This window comes from Saccopteryx leptura, chromosome 12 (genome assembly GCF_036850995.1).
Source record: "Saccopteryx leptura isolate mSacLep1 chromosome 12, mSacLep1_pri_phased_curated, whole genome shotgun sequence".
NCBI lineage: Eukaryota > Metazoa > Chordata > Mammalia > Chiroptera > Emballonuridae > Saccopteryx > Saccopteryx leptura.
Window position 1 is genome coordinate 17,817,899 of NC_089514.1, and position 18,415 is coordinate 17,836,313.

Here is an 18,415-nt window from a genome sequence, read left to right on the forward strand (position 1 = left end):
TCTTTTTTGCTAAGAGAACTCGGCATTTGAATCAAGTGGTAATGAGTCCAGCCCTATGAGATATGAGATGGACTGTGATTGGCAAAGCCAATCATAATAGGCCTGTTTCCCTCTTTCCCAGCATTCTTTGCAACTACATGTGGTTAATCTAGCTCTGGCTTAAGTGGCAGTCCACCCAACACACTCCTAGGAAAACTTCAATTTTTCTTATAAAAGGACAAAAATATAGTGGGTAAGATTATTCTCTCTCCTGCTTGAATCCGAAGGTTTAACAGCCATCTGTGACCATGATGCAAAATGCAGGAGGATGGATGACCACCTGCCGAGTTTGGAGAAGCAGAAGGACCCAGAGAGATTAGGTGTCTAATCACTAATTACCTGAATCAACACTGATCATGGTGTACCCCTGGAATATTTTTTGTAATATGCAAAAATAAATTCCTATTTGTTTAAGCCACTGTAAACCAACTTTTCTATCACCATCAGCTGAATGCATTTCTTAGTGCAGTTATGCACTGCTAGGTAGAACTTAAATAAAAATAAATAGTTTTATTAAGTTGTACTTCAGAGATCATGAAAGTCATTGTGTAATCATCCCAACTACCCAATTTTAGAATGTTTCGCTCACGCAAAAGAGCAGGCATTCCCATACTCAGGGCTCCTTGTCCGGCCTGGCAACCGCTCACGTACTGTCTGTCTCTGCAGATTTGCCCATTCTAAACACCTAATATGCATAGAATCAAATACTATGTAGCTTTGTGTCTTTGTTCACTTAGCATGACGTTGTCAAGGTTCATTCATGTCGTAGTATGCATCAGTACTCCAATCCTTTCTATGGGCAAATAATATCCCATCGTATAAGCATACTACACACGGGAGAGCAAATGAAATCTGTGACTTACTGAGATCAAGGGCTCTATAGCTTTTTTACCACTCAAACAGGAGAAAGTTACTAATAATTATTATTTTTTATATTTTATTTAAGGGAGTAACTACTAACATTAACATGTCAGTTGCCTCTAAAAGAATTTCATAGGAAAAAAGAAATAAATCAAGCAGGCTTACCTTGTGGTAATTTACTAATAACAGAATTCAATTGTAAATGTATATTAAAACACTCAGATGACAGTTCAACACTACAGTTACCCAGAAGCTGTCCTGAGTTTATAATATGTCCAGGAAAACCACGGAGCTACTCCTATTTACTAAAAAATGCAGAGACGCTGCCACGTGTCAGTTTGGGTAAGTTAGAACTCCAGTACGAATGGTGATTAAATATTCTCTTTTATTTCTGATTTCATGTCTATCTGGTTGTTATTATTAACAGCAAATAATGGTAAAAATCCAGAAAAGTGGATCTGCATATTTTAGATAGAATTTGGGCAGGAAAGGTTAACTTGCCTCAAGTTCCTTGACAAGTTTGTTAGCCAGTTCGATGGTTTTGTTTGTTTGGTTCACCTCTTCTTGACACCGAACTTTTTCAGCTATTGCTTTTTCAAATGAAGCCGTGAGGCGGCTCAGGTTTCCATCCAGATCCTGAATAAGAGACAAAGTTAACTTCTGAGCTGTGTGGAGACAAAACAGAAACATGATCATCACCTTAAAACATCTACGACTTTGCAGCAAATGGAAGCAGCCTCTGTCCGTCCTTCGACCTCTGCCCCTTGAGTGCACGTTAGGGAAGGAGGGCCCCGCAGATGGCCAGCCCTCCACGGGGACCTCGCCTTCCTCCTGCCAGGGGCAGAGGGCTGTCGGCGACGGGGCACGGGGACAAGCCCTGCAGACTCAAACACACCCTGGTGCCCTGTCCCCTCTCTCCTGTGCTTACGTCTCATCCTCCAGCACCAGCTTTCTTTTTTTTTTTCTTCATTTTTCTGAAGCTGGAAACGGGGAGAGACAGTCAGACAGACTCCCGCATGCGCCCGACCGGGATCCACCCGGCACGTCCACCAGGGGGCGATGCTCTGCCCATCCTGGGCGTCGCCATGTTGCGACCAGAGCCACTCTAGCGCCTGGGGCAGAGGCCAAGGAGCCATCCCCAGCGCCCGGGCCATCTTTGCTCCAATGGAGCCTTGGCTGCGGGAGGGGAAGAGAGAGACAGAGAGGAAGGAGGGGGGGTGGGGTGGAGAAGCAAATGTGCGCTTCTCCTGTGTGCCCTGGCTGGGAATTGAACCCGGGTCCTCTGCACGCTAGGCCGACGCTCTACCGCTGAGCCAACTGGCCAGAGCAGCACCAGCTTTCTAAATGATAAGGGTCACCCTTTGGTTTTCCAGCTCTGGGCTCTTTACTCGTTTCTCATCTGGCCCATAACTCAGGGGGGTGAGGAGGGCTGTTACCGCCTAAGTCCCTTTGGACCTCAGAGACCTGACTCGGCCTGGCCAGTCAGAGTTCTCTTCTGGAAGCTTGGGATTGAAACTCAGGGTATTTCACTGTCTTTTGCATCAAAAGATCTGGAAAGATGTGTAAATTTTGGAGGGCTTCATTTGGAGGGGCTCTTTCACCAGGGGCACAGGAAAGCAGAGGGAGCTACTCTGGAGAACGAGGAGAAGGAGAAGGAGAAAGGATGAGGGGAAGAAAGATGAAAAGTCGCAAGGCCCTTGAAGAGACACCATAAGACATTCATAACAGCTTCTCGTTTCCAGAAGTCACACGGTTTTCCTTTGAGTCCCAAGAGGCAGCCTGGTCTCCTTCTTGGCTTAAGGGTTTCTAAGTTGATTTATAGTACTTAGAGCCAAAAAAAAAAACACCCTTGATTAAGATATCAAAGACGTAGAAGACACCTTACTATAGCATCCTGTTACCTGAAAGTTTTAACAGCCCTAAGTAAGATTTATATGTATTGCTTTTGTAACTATGTGCAAAGTTCCCAGAGACTTTGGTAAGCAAACTTGTAGATCACACTATATTCATGATTTAGAAACTGCTGATATTTGTTGATGACCCAATTATCACATCATCTGGCCTACTGTGCATCACCACCAGGGGGACTGGGGACAAAGGAAGTGATGCACGCATGGAGCCCGGGCTGCGCGTTGTGCTGCGAGTCATCAGTCCTCTGGTCTCTGACACACGAGTCTCATGTCTGCCAGCGACCATGGAACTGTGGCACTCTAACTTGTTAGCTTGCAAGTAGGGTAAAATCTTGGTTCCTTCATAGTTTTTGACAGGCCCTGGCCTCTCAGATCTTAGAGGTAAATGCAGCGAGGAAGGAAGGACTCAGTACAAGGACCCCAGCCTACCAGATATTCTCACCCAGTGGTTCTCAGACTTGAGTGTGCAGCAGACCCACCTGCAGGGCTTGATAAAACCCAGATTTCTGGGCTCTCCCTCCAGAGACCGTGTCCAAAGGTAGGATCCTACGAGGGGAGGTACCACCTCTTGGGAACTTCTTCAGGGTCATCGTGTGCACTTACCCCAAGCTTTTTCCTGATAGCTTCTAGTTTTTCAGTAGCTGCAGCCAATTCTAAGTTTGCTTGAGCTAATGCTTGGCGTTTGGGCTCCACATCACAGTAGACCTGAAAATCCGTATGGGACTTAACTCATGAGGCCATGAACGTGCCAACGAGAACAAGTAATCATTCAATTCCATGTGAGTTGGAAGCTTTATAACTAATTAAAATCTCTAACTCTCCTACCAAGTGGTTGTTGATTTCTTAGCAACAGTTCCACCTAATGACAGAGCCACGACGCACACAGCCTTTCTGTTCTCCCTGCTGTCGCCCATTTCCTCAATGACTCTGGATATTCGAGTCACAAGTACTGCCTTAAATGCACATCCAATACCACAAATACGCTAAGATCAGTTTGTCATAGATTTTGGAGATAGTCCTCATCTCACTAGAAACTGCAGCATGCAGGGAACTGTCGCTGCAGCTGGGATCCAGTCCTGACGTTAGGGCAGAAACAAGTGTGGAGGGCCCAGAAAGTGGGAGACACCCTCACACCGTAGGAACCACACCTCCCCTTTCTTTCCTAAATTCCTGGCAACCTGAAGCCGCCGTGTTTTCTGAACGGGACGTTTGAGACTTTAGGTGGATCAATCTTTTCTCCTGTTGAGGAGAGAGAAAGGAAATTACATTTTATTTCCTACTTCATAGCAAAGCGACAAGGAACGCAGCCACGGTCTAACTATGCTCGTCTTTCTACTTGTGGCGCCAGGAGGGCACAGTGGTCAGGCATTTTACTATGGACAGCGGCCACACATCCGTGGCCACCTGTCTAAACTTCTCTACACAGACCGCCACGAAAGAAGGCCTATTCTGGTGGGGCCTCAGTACACAGGACATAAGGTGGTTTTATGAAAATCATTCTGGGAATGACGTCGCTATCCTTGGCACTTCCTTAGTAATTCCAGTTTTTCATATCACATACGACCTTGCAAGACAAAATGAGATAGTTTTTCAGAGTTAAGGGCCATGCACTGGCCTTTTTTACACCCAGTTCTCTGCAAAGTACTGGGAACACGGTTGCCAGACAATCAGTATTAATACATAAATGAGTAAATAAAATGATCATCCTATCTCTATACAACCCAAAGCACCAACTTTAGATTAGTCCATATGCAGGCAAAATTCTACTTGTCATGAAATACTAAAACAACAACCAAAAAGCTATTCCTTCCTCTCACTAAGTCTACAATAGAGGGTGTGAATTTTTGCTCTGAGAGCAGGGATTAAGCTAAATTACACCTGAATTCAGAAACGCAGTTGTTCCAAATCCAAATGAAACTACTAGTTTAACACAAATAAATATAATTAATGTATGCATGTTTTCATCTGATCAAATCAACTGCTATTTGATCTAAAGTAGCTAATCATTCTACCCTGACAAAAGACAGTTTCCAACATTTCAAGTATCTTCCTATAGAGATTCTGTTTAATCAGACACTTTCATATCTCATTCTTAGACCTTTATCTTATTCAGATGATTGCATTTTTTGCTGGTCTAGAAATGAAGATATCTACGAGCCTTCGTGAATTCCACCGTAAGTCATCTGATTAGGACTAATATACCTCATAGAATTTAACGATGTTGATAATCCAGGCACAGAGACCAGCTGCTGCAAAAGATTTGGTCCGAATCAGGTTTGGGTTGAACTCTGGGTCTCTCAAATACTGTTCATTCACCACTTTTAGACAGTTCTCTGGAATGTGCTCTTTGTCGTAGTTAATTAACGCTTGCAAAAAATCATCAACCTGCAAAGCAAAAAAGACGTTGCAATGAACCCACTTTGGCTGCAGAGAAAATTCCAAGATCGGAAGTTAAAGTCGGCTTTTAGGACTCACGTTACCAAGGCAAAATTGGCACGCTGTATTTATCCTACTGTTTGATTTCTTTCAGTCTTTAGTGTGTGGATTAGCAATGGGCACTTTTAAAATCTCTTCTATCCCAGGGTGAAATACTCAGTCCCTGCACAGGAAGGAGGCACTCACATTTTGAAGAAAAGAAAGGCAGAACAGAAAAAGAAAATCACATACCTCAAAACCCCTCTGCTTCACCTTCTTGTACATTAGAAACAGTTTTCCAGCATAAGAAATCCATGTAATTTTCTTCCTCCTACACTTAAATGCTTTCATAATTTTGCAAACAATTGGCAACCTTCCCATTGCTGCTGGTGTTGCCTTATGCATGCACTAACCCCAAGCTAACCTCCAATTTGGCAAACACAAATTCTAACTCGAAGGCTCAAACAGAAGATTACCCAACCTGAACAGGAAGATGATTCCTTTTGGTTGGAACATCTTTTGCTGTCATGGATAAACACGGTACTGGAGACAGAAATTGTTGGGCTTCTCGCCCTGCCAGACTGATACCTTTCCCATGAAGACTCTAGCTGCTTTCCAACTCCGGTCTTTCGGCACTCGGCCCCGGGGAGCCAAAAGGACCATCACAGCCGCAGTAACGTTGATAACTGCATCCGGAGGGTTGGGAAAGGCTTTCAGCTCAGTGAGATTGACCTGAAGAAAAGCACAGACTCCTTCAGGACCAGGGGAAGTCTGGGGAGGAGCTGGGAGTCATCCAGGGGGTCTGCAGGGGCCTCCTCCCTCTTCTCCCCAGGAGCTCAGTTCTCACTGGATACTTTTCTGATGCTCTGGAAACATCACTGCCTTCTATGGCCTCTGAGAAAAAATGGTTCATCTGGCATACCAGTCCTGCAGAGCCCTGCTCACTGACTCAGGAAATTTTATAAACATATAGGTTTTAAGGTATTCAAGGGTTCTATCCCTTCTATATAACACATCTGCATTTTAGCCAGGTCCTCCCAGAAACATACTTAGTTCAGTGTCTCTTTTTTTTTTCTCTTTTTTTTTTTTCCAGAGACAGAAAGAGTCAGAGAGAGGGATAGCTAGGGACAGACAGACAGGAACGGAGAGAGATGAGAAGCATCAATCATCAGTTTTTCGTTGCGACACCTCAGTTGTTCATTGATTGCTTTCTCATATGTGCCTTGACCATGGGCCTTCAGCAGACCGAGTAACCCCTTGCTCAAGCCAGCAACCTTGGGTCCAAGCTGGTGAGCTTTGCTCAAACCAGATGAGCCCGTGCTCAAGCTGGCAACCTCGGAGTTTTGAACCTGGGTCCTCCGCGCCCCAGTCCGACGCTCTATCCACTGTGCCACCACCTGGTCAGGCAACATCATTTTAATGATAGCAGAGTACTTGAATGCATAATAATCTTTGATCATGGCATACCTTTGTTCTTTTATATTTTTCAGTTTTATTGTATTTTCAGCAATACTAAGCTCTTTGCTGCTCACTGTCAAAATTATCTCTAAAAATATACTTAGAAAAAAAGAACTGAATATTTCTCTGGAAAGCGAGGAAAGTCTGGATCCTTTACTCTCTCAAGGTGACTCTTCAGAACCCCAGGTCGGCCAAGTCCCTGGGATTTTCCCCTGGGGCCTAGTAGAATCCGAGGACAAGACTAACTGCTTCAAAATACCATCCCCCACAATTCCCTTTTTCCTTATGCTACCCTTTTTAACTATCACAGATTACTTTGTCAGGTGGAAATTCAAATATTCAACGAGGTTTTAAACTTTTTTTTTTTTTTTTTTGCATTTTTCTGAAGCTGGAAACAGGGAGAGACAGTCAGACTCCCGCATGCGCCGGACCGGGATCCACCCGGCACACCCACCAGGGGCGATGCTCTGCCCACCAGGGGGCGATGCTCTGCCCCTCCGGGGCGTCGCTCTGCCATGACCAGAGCCACTCTAGCGCCTGGGGCAGAGGCCAAGGAGCCATCCCCAGCGCCCGGGCCATCTTTGCTCCAATGGAGCCTCGGCTGCGGGAGGGGAAGAGAGAGACAGAGAGGAAGGAGGGGGGGTGGAGAAGCAAATGGGCGCTTCTCCTATGTGCCCTGGCCGGGAATCGAACCCGGGTCCCCTGCACGCCAGGCCGACGCTCTACCGCTGAGCCAACCGGCCAGGGCCTCAACGAAGTTTTACTAATAATCTGAAATGAGGAAAATGGTGCGGGCCAAACCCAGGTACCTGTGTTCCCACCCACCATTCTTTCCGTGAGCATCTCTCATTATTGCTACTTTTTATATTCCAGAGGAAAGACAGAATCCTCCACTCAGTTCTTAAAGCAACACGTAATAGGAACCATCAGATTTGGGTCAAATCCAGTTGCTAACAATGAAATTGCCTTCATGAGCATTTAAATCCCGTGGTGTTGCAAGTACTCAATGGGAGACTGTTTGTTGGGGGTGGGGGGGGGTGGCAGACAGACTCCTGGATGGGAAAGGAAGTTGACCTATAATGACAACTTCAAATGTTTGTTTCAACTTCATTATCTTTCTTTTTAAAAACGTTTTGATTGCACGGACTTTATTCTCAGTTCAGTCATTCAAACTCTAAAAACTGGACTTATTTTGAGGAACCCCCAAATAACCTCGTTACCCGGTTGAGTGTATTGAGTGCAGCTGTCGCAGCCACCAGGGCAGGCTCGGCCTTGAGCAAGTCGGCCTCACACTCCTTCTGTTTCTGGGACACCTCGGTCTGAATGGCTGTCACCTAATCAGGGAAGAAAAACACAAAGCCACAACCACAAATTATCATCTTACATATCTCTACTGAAAAATGGGGGCTGAGTCAGACACACTGTCCAATAATCCATCTGTCTACACCTGAATAGGTGATGACTTTGTCTGAAGACTAATCCCTTCAGGCACACTGTATATACAAAGCTTGGTACGAGCACAAAACACACGACAACGAATGTATTCAAGTATCAAAATGCTCCAAGAAGGGCTCTGTAAGGTGCCACTAATAAGAAAGGCAAGATCAAGCGGTTCCTCTGTTCTTCAATTGCCTTTCTCAGAGAGCACTGGACAAGTGAAAATCCAGGCTGGCTCGTAACCTGGACCATAAAATGTTCTTGCTAGATTTCCCGACCTAATGTTTGCTAACATCTGCCTAATAGCCGTGTTGGCTCTTCTTAAAGAATAAATGGAAAGCTTTCTTGTTCAACTGGCTAAAAGATACTGTTCTGTGCTGTCTGTGCTAAACCATAGACAGAATTGTTATAAGACTAATTACTGGTTTCTCTAAGGGCCAGTAGGAACTATAGCTGTAATAGTCCAGTAATCCCTTCCTTCCCTCCCTTCTTCCCTCCTTCCCTCCCTCCCAAGAGTTTTCTCTCTCTTTTCCCCCTCTTTGCTCACTCCCTCCACCCCCAGTCCAGTTGTCGTTGGCAATGGAACAATGACACCGGTGTCCACTCTCCTGTGGAAGGTCCACTGGCAGCCTGCACATGCCAAAGAGGGTGGGGCATCAGCCTTGGGACATGAACACACATAAAATGGACAGAGGGAAACCAAGCTGGTCAGCTTGCACCAAATCAAAGTGAGAAGCTTTGGAGTGTCTATCCTCCTCCTCCTAGGACACCTATAGAATTTAAATGGCCAGGAAGAGTACATTTTTAGTCCTGAGCAGAAATTTGCATTACAAAAGCTGTGGCACTGGGCGCCAGGCTCTGGTCACCATGGGAATGATGAGTGATTTGTGGAATAAATATAAAGTGCGAACAAAGCGTGTTTCTTCTGACGTATTCGGAACGACCGGGTTTAACTATACCATAAAATTAAACACTGCTCACAACAAATTATGTTGTCTACTACAGCTTTATTAGCGGTAATTACCCATCTCCTGATTACCCATTATTTTGCTGCATACGGCACCTTTACGAACATAATTGGTTCAGGGTAGATAGGGGATACCCTGCCAATACATACACAGCTACGGTTAGTGTAAATAAGAAAACTCTGCATGCTCACTGAGCACTGCTCCAAAACCACAGCCCTCAACACTGCCAGGAATGGCCCGTGACAATGCTAGGAACCCTCCATTTTCAGTGTGCTGGAGAACACCGATACAGATCAAAGAGTGAATCTGGGTGAGTGAGTTACTGCCTCAGGTGTTTATTGTCCATAAGGATATAATGCATCTATACATGCTTTCTGTTACCATTTAGAAGAGCAGCATTTTAAACCGAACTCAGGATCGTAGCTTTGTAGTACGAGAAGGGACCTCAGAGAGTTTTTCTTTAAGTGCTGCTTCTACGAGCCTGGGAGTTGCTCCTCTTCTTCTGACTCGTTTCCTGTTAATATAGTGTTACTCCTTTGGGTAATGTTTCTAAACAGAGCAATCTTGCACACTTAATCAATAAAAACCCACAAATGCAAATAAGATCTGCACGAGGGTAACTTCTCATTCCCAACACCTGTCACCCTGAGGTGCAGCAATACTAGCGCAGGGAAAGGCTGTGTGTCTGAGTGACCTGGGAAGCCTTCCTCGGCCCTATGGCTCCGGTCAGGGTCAGCCTGGCTCACCCCAGGAAAAGGGGGAGGAGCTACACAGAGTGCTCAGAGTGAGTGCTTTACCACTGTCCGCTAAAGCAGAGATTTGGAGACCGTCCCGTTCTCGGGGACACCTACACTTGTACTGGTCAAAAACTCCTTGCAGGTGGTTCATGAAAATCAGTGGTCATCACAGGGAGAGAGCAAAGTCACAGTACTTGCTTGTTATGGGCAGAACTGTGCTCACCCAGAATTTATGTTAGAGCCCTAACCCAGGTGATTACGTTATAATGAGTCCATCGGGGTGGGCCCTAATCCAATCTGACTGGTGTCCTTAACAGAGGAGGACATCTGGACACATACAAGAGACACCAGGGGTGTGCAGCAGAGGACACAGCAAGACGGCGGCCCTCAGGGAGCCAACGAAAGAAGCCCCTCCTTGGCAAGATCAAACCTGCCAACACCCTGGACTTCCAACCTCCAGAATTGTGAGAAAATACAGTGTTGTTGCTCAAGCCTCCGGTCTGTGGTAGTTTGTAACGAAGGTCCTAGCAAACTAACGCTGGTCCTTCAAAACCCAGCCCCACCCACATTCAGGAAAGAAATACATATAATAATGGAAGACCATTCAAAATCAAGGAGGATGACCCATCGGTGAAGAGATTGTACCGAGCCCTGCAATCTGGAAGGTACTCACACTCGTGAGGATTGCCCTCTGCTCAACAAAGGAAGCCGCTTCAAAGGGATCAGGGGACCCTTAGAATTTGGAGCTGATAAGTGAAAGAGGGAAGGACTCATTTTCACAGGCTCATGGTGCTGGTGTTACATGAAGTCATTGCTGGTGATGCCAGTGGTTAGAATGGCCTTCTAATATTTTATGATTTTAAAGCAATCATTTCAACCAGCTTCTCTACGTAGGTTGCCAAGAGGCAGAGAGGCAGTGTCTCAACCCCAATATTTGCTTAGTCCCATTAAATGTGCAATGGATCTTTTATTACTTTTGAATTACTTCTCACACATCAAGCCCTGAGACCCCAATGTCATAGGATCACAGAGTCCATATACGCCTCTTTAATAACCACATAAGAATCTAGCACATTGCTGAACACCTAACAAGTGCGAACCCACAGCACCCATCTGGTATTGATTCTTTGCCTCTGTATGATTTAATTATAAATACACCTTCTTTCCATGACCACGCAATTTAACAAATCTTTTTTTTTTTTAATTTTTATTTTATTTATTCATTTTAGAGAGGAGAGAGAGAGAGAGAGAGAGAGAGAGAGAGAGAGGAGAGAGAGGAGAGAGAGACAGGGGGGGAGGAGCTGGAAGCATCAACTCCCATATGTGCCTTGACCAGGCAAGCCCAGGGTTTCGAACCGGCGACCTCAGCATTTCCAGGTCGATGCTTTATCCACTGCGCCACCACAGGTCAGGCCATGACCACGCAATTTAAAATAGTTCCTTCCATCATGAAATCTGCTTGATTTTTATCAAAATCTTTATCACAAACTCAAAGTATCTTGTCTGTCAGTGTGTGACATGTTCCCCGTCAGTCTCTTCTGTTACAATGTAAGCTACATAAGGGCACTTCATATGCCTATAACCTCAACAGCAGTGCTAGGGGAAAAAACAGGTGCTCAGTTAATATTTATTATTTATTATTAAGCCTCGAGGTAAAATAAAAATACTTGGAAGGATCAACTTATTTCTTGGTAAGCATTAGATATAAAAATAGTATGTATCGCCCTGGCCGGTTGGCTCAGCGGTAGAGCGTCGGCCTAGCGTGCGGAGGACCGGGGTTCGATTCCCGGCCAGGGCACAAAGGAGAAGCGCCCATTTGCTTCTCCACCCCTCCGCCGCACCTTCCTCTCTCTCTCTTCCCCTCCCGCAGCCAAGGCTCCATTGGAGCAGAGATGGCCCGGGCGCTGGGGATGGCTCTGTGGCCTCTGCCTCAGGCGCTAGAGTGGCTCTGGTCGCGATATGGCGGCGCCCAGGATGGGCAGAGCATCGCCCCCTGGTGGGCAGAGCGTCGCCCCTGGTGGGCGTGCCGGGTGGATCCCGGTCGGGCGCATGCGGGAGTCTGTCTGACTGTCTCTCCCCGTTTCCAGCTTAAGAAAAATGAAAAGAAAAAAAAAAAAAAAAAAATAGTATGTATCTTTTTTGTGTTTGAAGAACTTGACAAAAACAACTTGTCAGATAAGTTCTAATTTTCGAAAAACACTTTTCCCCCTTTGGGAGAATCATATGCCTTAGGAATTCACATGCAAAAATATGAAACTATAACAAAGAAAAAATGCAAAAATATCTATAGAGTACTTGTTACATTTTAAGATCTTGGAAAGGTCATCTATAGAGACGGGTTATGATATAATAATTAGTAGAACAGCACATATTTGTGTTAATGCCCAAAAAATATACCCTGGGTGGGATTAGTTTATGATAATCATACCATGTGTGATACCTAATTGCTTACTATACTAATATACTCTTTAAAAAAATTTTTTTTTTTTTTTTTTTTTTTTTCATTTTTCTGAAGCTGGAAACAGGGAGAGACAGTCAGACAGACTCCCACATGCGCCCGACCGGGATCCACCCGGCACGCCCACCAGGGGCGACGCTCTGCCCACCAGGGGGCGATGCTCTGCCCATCCTGGGCGTCGCCATATTGCGACCAGAGCCACTCTAGCGCCTGGGGCAGAGGCCACAGAGCCATCCCCAGCGCCCGGGCCATCTTTGCTCCAATGGAGCCTTGGCTGCGGGAGGGGAAGAGAGAGACAGAGAGGAAAGCGCGGCGGAGGGGTGGAGAAGCAAATGGGCGCTTCTCCTGTGTGCCCTGGCCGGGAATCGAACCCGGGTCCTCCGCACGCTAGGCCGACGCTCTACCACTGAGCCAACCGGCCAGGGCCAAAAAATTTTTTTTAATTTTTATTTCTTGATTTAGTGAGAGAGAAAGGAAGAGAGAGACAGAGAGACAGGAACATCAAGCTGTTTCTGTATGTGCCCTGACTGGGGATTGAACCAGCAACCTTTACACTTCTGGAGGATGGTCCAACCAACTGAGCTCTCCGGCCAGGTCTACTAATATACTCCTAAAAACATCTTTCACTTACCTGTAACTAGATGAAAACATTTATTACCAGAATTAGGAATTATATGCCTGTTGGCCATGTCAAATGTGTCTCATCTTTCACTTTAAACCCTTTTTTTAAAGTTAATTTAGAGTTTTAATTTTTAATATACTTTTTTTTCCTGTATTTTTTTCAAAGTGAGAAGCGGGGAGGCAGTCTGACTGCCTCCCGCATGCGCCTGACTGGAATCCACTCGGCATGCCCACCAGGGAGCAATGCTCTGCCCATCTGGGGCATTGCTCAGCTGTAACCCGAGCCATTCTAGTGCCTGAGGCGGAGGCCATGGAGCCATCCTCAGCATCCAGGGCCAACTTTGCCCCAATGGAGCTTTGGTTGTGGGAGGGGAAGAGAGAGAGAGAGAGGAAGAAGAGGGGGAAGGGAGAGAAGCAGATGATCACCTCTCCTGTGTGCCCTGGCTGGGAATTGAACCCGGGACATCCACATGCTGAGGTTGACACTCTACCGCTGAGCCAACTGGCCAGGGCTTTAATATACTTTTTAAGTCTTTAGCTGTGCAAGCTAAAGGCAAACATACTCAAAACACATGTAGAAAAAAAACCCAGTTCAATTGTCCATGAATGAATGGCAACATGATTGGAACTACTCAAATACTTTCTGGTACCATAAGATACAAGGCTAACGGCATAATGGCTTCTGATCCAATGGCTATGAGAATGGTGTCAATTTACAATATTTTTATGAGGTAAACCCTGATTTCAATCTCTTGTCTAAAATAAGAGCATTTACCTTACAAATATACATTCATTCAATTTTCAAACAAATATTTATTAATCTTATGTTCACTATTAATATTTCTTAGGAAACTAAGAGAGAAAAAAAAATCCCTTCCATCTGAAGCTGAAGTTTTGGTAAAAGAAGATGACAAGAGAAGCCACACTCATTTCAGAATTGCTGGAGTCCAGAGTACAAAGGAAGCAGATTCTATATCATCTTAAAAGTAATTGTTTCCAACAATGAAACATAATACGAAATGCCAGAGCCTCAATCGAATCAAAAGGAACAGATTTTAGCTTAGGCTTTAATAATAAACTCCAGTTGTATTATTAAAATGCAAAATTTGAAAACCATCTTGCAAAGTGACGGAATGGGGCTTTGTTAACAATTGAGTTGTTCATTTCGCCTGAGAACTGAAAACCTTTCGAAACCTCCGAGGTGACTTCCTGACCTTTACTGTATTACAAACAGGCCTGATGTTCGGGATCCACATCCATTATATGCTTGAATGAGTTCGGTATTTATTGTTCTTTCCTATCATTAAAAGAGCTAAAAGGTTGGGGAAATGCATAATGTAAAGAAAGGTCAAGTGGTAATCATGGTGTGAAATGCTGTTACATGGGTAACTATAATAATTCTTTAGATTTTTACGCTCCTTGGAGAGGAAGTTGTTCAAAATTGTTCACCTACGAAGGTTCATTTTGCGCTAAGTACAGCTCAGCACTCTAAATGGGCGCGCCGGCCTGACCTTTCGCTCCTCCGCGTCCGCAACGGCCTTCTCGCGGCTCACTTTCTCTGTCTGAAGCCCGATCTTCGTGATCAGAGCTTCTGCATCCCGATTCCTCAGCTGCAGCTCGGCTTCTTGAGAGGCAAGTCTGGCTTTAAGATCTCCCACCTAAAGGAAAAAGTCATTATCTTGGAGCAGCTTGCACCGGTAATGACAAATATCAGACACAGCTGAGTTTTTTTAATGGCTTTGGGGATCCCTAGCAGTCAGCATGTTGCAAGTGTTTCTACCGTGTTGACTTTAGCCACGTGTGCAAAAACGCAGCCCCGTCTTCTGCCATGTAGGAGTGGACAGAATAATATTGTCCAAGGTTTTTGCGGGAAACAGCACTCATTTATATCAGCTAGAAGTTCATCTGCTGAGCTCATTCTGTGCAGCTGGGGAAGCAGCACTGACAGCGGTCGCCCACCTGAGCCCGTGTCACCTGCGTCCCCCGCTCTCTTGGTCACATGCAGCTCAGACTCAACACCAGAGTCATTGGGAAAATCTCCTTGGTCACAAGCTGGAAGAACCCTGCGTTCATTCCCCAGCCCATCGCTGCAGGCTTCAGACTTGAAGACGTCAGTACTCCTGGGTGTCCTCCCTTGACTTCCTCAGTCACTTATTTTGAGGGAAATACCCACACATAGGTCTTCTCTCTTCCCACAGAATAAGAAGTGGCTTCCTGACTTTTCTTCACCTCATAGGACTGTCACCTTAACACGTACACTAAGGAGGGGGCAAACCACAGCGTCTAGCGGGGATTGGAAGCCCAGGGGGTGTCCCAGATGGGAATTCCTGCGGGGCGGTGACTAAACAACTTCACTCAGGTCTGCGGAGCTCAGTCTTTTGGAAGCATCAGCAAATTTATGTGCTCTAAAGCAGTGGCCCCCAACCCCCGGGCTGTGGACTGGTACTGGTCCGTGGGCCATTTGGTACCGGTCCGCAGAGAAAGAATAAATAACTTACATTATTTCCGTTTTATTTATATTTAAGTCTGAACAATGTTTTATTTTTAAAAAATGACCAGATTCCCTCTGTTACATCCGTCTAAGACTCACTCTTCACACTTGTCTCGGTCACATGATACATTTATCGTCCCACCCTAAAGGCCGGTCCGTGAAAATATTTTCTGACATTAAACCAGTCAGTGGCCCAAAAAAGGTTGGAGACCATTGCTCTAAAGAACGACTCTCCTCACCTGTTAAGTTGGGATTTCACGAGGTTCAGAAGGTACCACTGGGTCCCCAAGTTTGAGGACCATGTAAATAAAAGCAGAAGTGAGGCGTGAGGGAAGGAAATATGACTTGGCCCTCAGAAACCCAGGAAAGCGGTTTCATACATCACGATAATTAACTCTTCATGACACTTGTTTTCCAGAAGTATAAATATTCCAATTTTGTTAAAATTATAGAAGCAAAAAAAACACAACTGTAACCATTTATTTTGACCCAATTGCTAAGAGCATTTTAGTGTTCTATCTTGTGCAATGACATCCCATTACCACATGCAAGGACTCTGGTAACCTCCACTTCAACACACTTAATTTATAGTCTACCTAAAAAGCACAACTCCCCTTATGACTGTTACCTGTAGTCTTCAGGTTAAAGTAAGATGGACATTCTAGCCTTTCTATGAACTCAGGGTATCACTACATAATGACATTTGCTTCTGTTCTTTTTAGCCATGTGAAAGTGGTCATGTGCTAAGTCGTAATCAAAAGAATCACCCAAGAGATTAGGAAGACTCTTATTTCAAGCCCTAGTGTCAGTTTTTTTATTTTTTTATTTTTTATTAAGTGAGAGGGTGAGAGGCAGGGAGGCAGACTCTTGCATATGCCCTGACCAGGATCTACTCAGCAAGCCCCCTACTGGGGGATGCTCTGCCCATCTGGGGCAGCTGCTCCATTGCTAGCCAACTGAGCTATTTTTAGTGCCTGAGGAGAGCCCATGGAGCCATCCTCAGCACCTGGGGCCAACTTTGCTTGAAACATTCAAGCCATGGCTATGGGTGGGAAAGAGAGAGAGAGAGAGAGAGAGAGAGAGAGAGAGAAGGGGAGGGGTGGACAAGGGGATGGTTGTTTCTCCTGTGTGCCCTGACCAGGAATAAAACCTGAGACTTCCACACACTGGGCCAATGCTCTACCACTGAGCCAACCAGCCAGGGCCTCTAAAGGCAGGGTTTTTTTGTCTTTTTTGTTTTTCATTTTTCCGAAGCTGGAAACGGGGAGGCAGTCAGACAGACTCCTGCATGCGCCTGACCGGGATCCACCCAGCATGCCCACCAAGGGGCGATGTTCTGCCCCTCTGGGGTGTCGCTCTGCTGCATCCAGAGCCATTCTAGCGCCTGAGGCAGAGGCCACAGAGCCATCCCCAGCGCCCAGGCCATCTTTGCTCCAATGGAGCCTCGCTGCGGGAGGGGAAGAGAGAGACAGAGAGGAAGGAGAGGGGGAGGGGTGGAGAAGCAAATGGGTGCCTCTCCTGTGTGCCCTGGCTGGGAATCGAACTCAGGACTTCTGCACGCCAGGCCGACGCTCTACTGCTGAGCCAACTGGCCAGGGCCTAATGGCAGTTTTTAATGAAGCTACTAGGTCTGAAAAACCCAGTGCTTAGGCCCTCGATGGGAAGCCTTATCTATGGAGAAAGCTCACTGAAGATCAATGATGACCTAAGATGACATCTAAAGAGGAGATATGTGGCAGTAAAAGGGATTTCCACAGAGGAAACTATGCTTCATTTACTAATAAGTTGATTTAAAAAAACTAAATAACTCTTGGAAGCTACTGGGTATAGTCCCACCTCTCTTCTATTATTAAGAGCATCACAGGCACAAACACCTAAAGAAAATAAATCACCAGTGGTCCTTCAATCAACACTCTGTGCAGCTTCCTCACAGACTCTCTGCCTGTTTCTAGCTGAGAGGAAATAGGAGACCATAAGCAGCCATGCACTGGGCAGTGAACTGCTGGCCCCTTTTCTCTCTCTCCCCCACCGCCTTGACTCATCGACACACGACTGAGATGATGTTAGAACACCACTCACTCACCTTCTCTTAGCCCAGCAGGACTCCAGGAAAGTCTTTACTGGGGAGAGGGGTCTGGATTTAAATGAGATAGAATTGGAGGGAGAGGTAGGAAAAAAAAAAAGGAAAGGGAAAGAGGACAATGAGAAAAAGAGTCACAGAGAATGTACACAGAAAGAAGAAGAAAGAAAGACATTCTTCGAAAGGGAAGAAAAAGATGCACAAATACGGCTACCCTCCTTGGGGGCTTCCCAGAAACTATTCCCACCACTCAATCCCGGAAACCTCCTCACTCCGGTTTCCTTTTCCCAGTCGTGCTCTATCTACTCACTGCTCTGTACAGATCAGCGTTTCACCAAAGAGCCATTCCTGGTTTACAAAGCCCAGAGGGGAAGACGTGAACAGTGCTTTGGCCTATGCAGTGCACGAAGGACATGTCCAGAGTGAAAGGTGCCAACGTGTGCTCCCAACCAGCTGGTGGCTTCTTCTGAGGCACAGATGGACCAGCTGTGTGCTTGGGGGAACAACTGGCTCAATCTCTTGAAAAGCAAGAGAGTAGGACCTAATGACAATACTGCAGAGTGTTGAGGTCACCCCAGTGACAACTGTTTTTTCCTTCCAGCTCTAGGGCCCATGTGGCTCAGAGAAAAACAGAGCCTTTCTCCAAAGTCTCTATTTCCTCTCATCCTAATTCCTTTCGACCAGTCAGAGAGGCAGCATGGGACCGCGGACAATCATGGGCTTTAAAGTAATACCGATCTGGGTTCTAGGTTCAAACCCAACCTTACTGGTTCTGTGCCCTTAAACTCTTTCAGCCTTACATATAAAATGACAACAGCAACACCTGCACCGTAAACTTGTTTGGTGTTTCCCAATGAAATCAGATGACTACCGTCCTGTGTGAATTCTCCGGAGGTTTACTCCTGGAGGTGAGAGGTACTGCCCTCTCAGGTTGCAGGGC

At 45.8% G+C, this 18,415-nt stretch overlaps 1 protein-coding gene across 5 annotated transcripts in view; it reads right to left on the reverse strand.

The window, feature by feature from the left end:
- Positions 1 to 18,415, reverse strand: part of DNAH11 (dynein axonemal heavy chain 11) — a 302,981-nt gene that overhangs the window by 79,077 nt on the left and 205,489 nt on the right. For 3 of the 5 annotated variants that reach the window (XM_066354490.1, XM_066354489.1, XM_066354492.1), the window contains exons 57-62: positions 14,416 to 14,562; positions 7,904 to 8,017; positions 5,814 to 5,957; positions 5,013 to 5,195; positions 3,414 to 3,515; positions 1,402 to 1,536 (exon numbers count right to left, since the gene is read on the reverse strand). In XM_066354490.1, the coding sequence (XP_066210587.1) occupies positions 1,402 to 1,536; positions 3,414 to 3,515; positions 5,013 to 5,195; positions 5,814 to 5,957; positions 7,904 to 8,017; positions 14,416 to 14,562 (825 nt within the window). Of the gene's footprint in view, positions 1 to 1,397; positions 1,537 to 3,413; positions 3,516 to 5,012; positions 5,196 to 5,813; positions 5,958 to 7,903; positions 8,018 to 14,415; positions 14,563 to 18,415 lie in introns of all 5 variants that reach the window. The other 2 variants (XM_066354493.1, XM_066354491.1) reach the window with 1 other exon arrangement.